The sequence below is a fragment of the Eimeria mitis genome, genomic scaffold (assembly GCF_000499745.2).
Source record: "Eimeria mitis Houghton genomic scaffold, Emh_scaff395, whole genome shotgun sequence".
Taxonomy (NCBI): domain Eukaryota; phylum Apicomplexa; class Conoidasida; order Eucoccidiorida; family Eimeriidae; genus Eimeria; species Eimeria mitis.
In genome coordinates this window covers 18375-19056 of record NW_013572285.1, presented here as the reverse complement: position 1 = coordinate 19056, position 682 = coordinate 18375, and the positions used below count along the sequence as shown (strand labels likewise).

At 53.2% G+C, this 682-nt stretch overlaps 1 protein-coding gene across 1 annotated transcript in view; it reads right to left on the bottom strand.

The window, feature by feature from the left end:
- The window catches only part of EMH_0010780 (uncharacterized protein), a gene marked incomplete at both ends in the record, with an annotated part of 22294 nt that overhangs the window by 3366 nt on the left and 18246 nt on the right, over window positions 1–682 (bottom strand). The window contains one exon of the mRNA XM_013499051.1: window positions 248–682. Within this exon, the coding sequence (XP_013354505.1) occupies window positions 248–682 (435 nt within the window). The remainder of the gene's footprint in view (window positions 1–247) is intronic.

Sequence of the window (682 nt, the reverse complement as noted above, 5' to 3'; positions counted from 1 at the left end):
TATATATATATATATGTGTGTGTGTGTGTGTGTGTGTGTGTGTATGGAACATCAGCAGCAACAGCAGCAGCAGCAGCAGCAGCAACAGCAGCAACAGCAGCAGCAAAGAGGAAACGAAGAAAGCTATCGATACAGCCAAACCAAACACCGCTACACTAAAAAAACAACAACAACAACAACTACTACTACTACTGCTGCTGCTGCTGCTGCTGCTGCTGCAGCTGCTGCTGCTGCTGCTGCTGCTTACAGCAGCAGGATCTCTCTCTGCGAGGAAGGTGACCTCGACGGGCTGCCGCAGTTTGCTGCTGATGTTTAGGGGGCAGCAGATATCTATGATGCTGTCTCCTCTTTCTCTTTTTGCCACTACAACTAAACAAGAAGCTGCTGCTGCTGCTGCTGCTGTTGATCCTGCTGCTGCTGCTGCTGCTGCTGTTGCTGCTGTGTCTGGGTTTCTGCTGCCACCCCAAACACCTGAGCTGCTGTGTCGCCCCTGCATGTCTTCATTAGCTTCTTCTTCTTGCTGCTCCTCTTCCTGCAGCTGCTGCAGCAGCTGCTGCTGCTGCAGCAACTGCTGCTGCTGCTGCTGCTGCTGCTGCTGTTGCAGGTGCAGGTGCGTCAGCACTGTGCCTTGGTTTGTGTATAGGGAAGAGGCTGTATGGGGGGGCAGCAAGAAGGGAGCAGC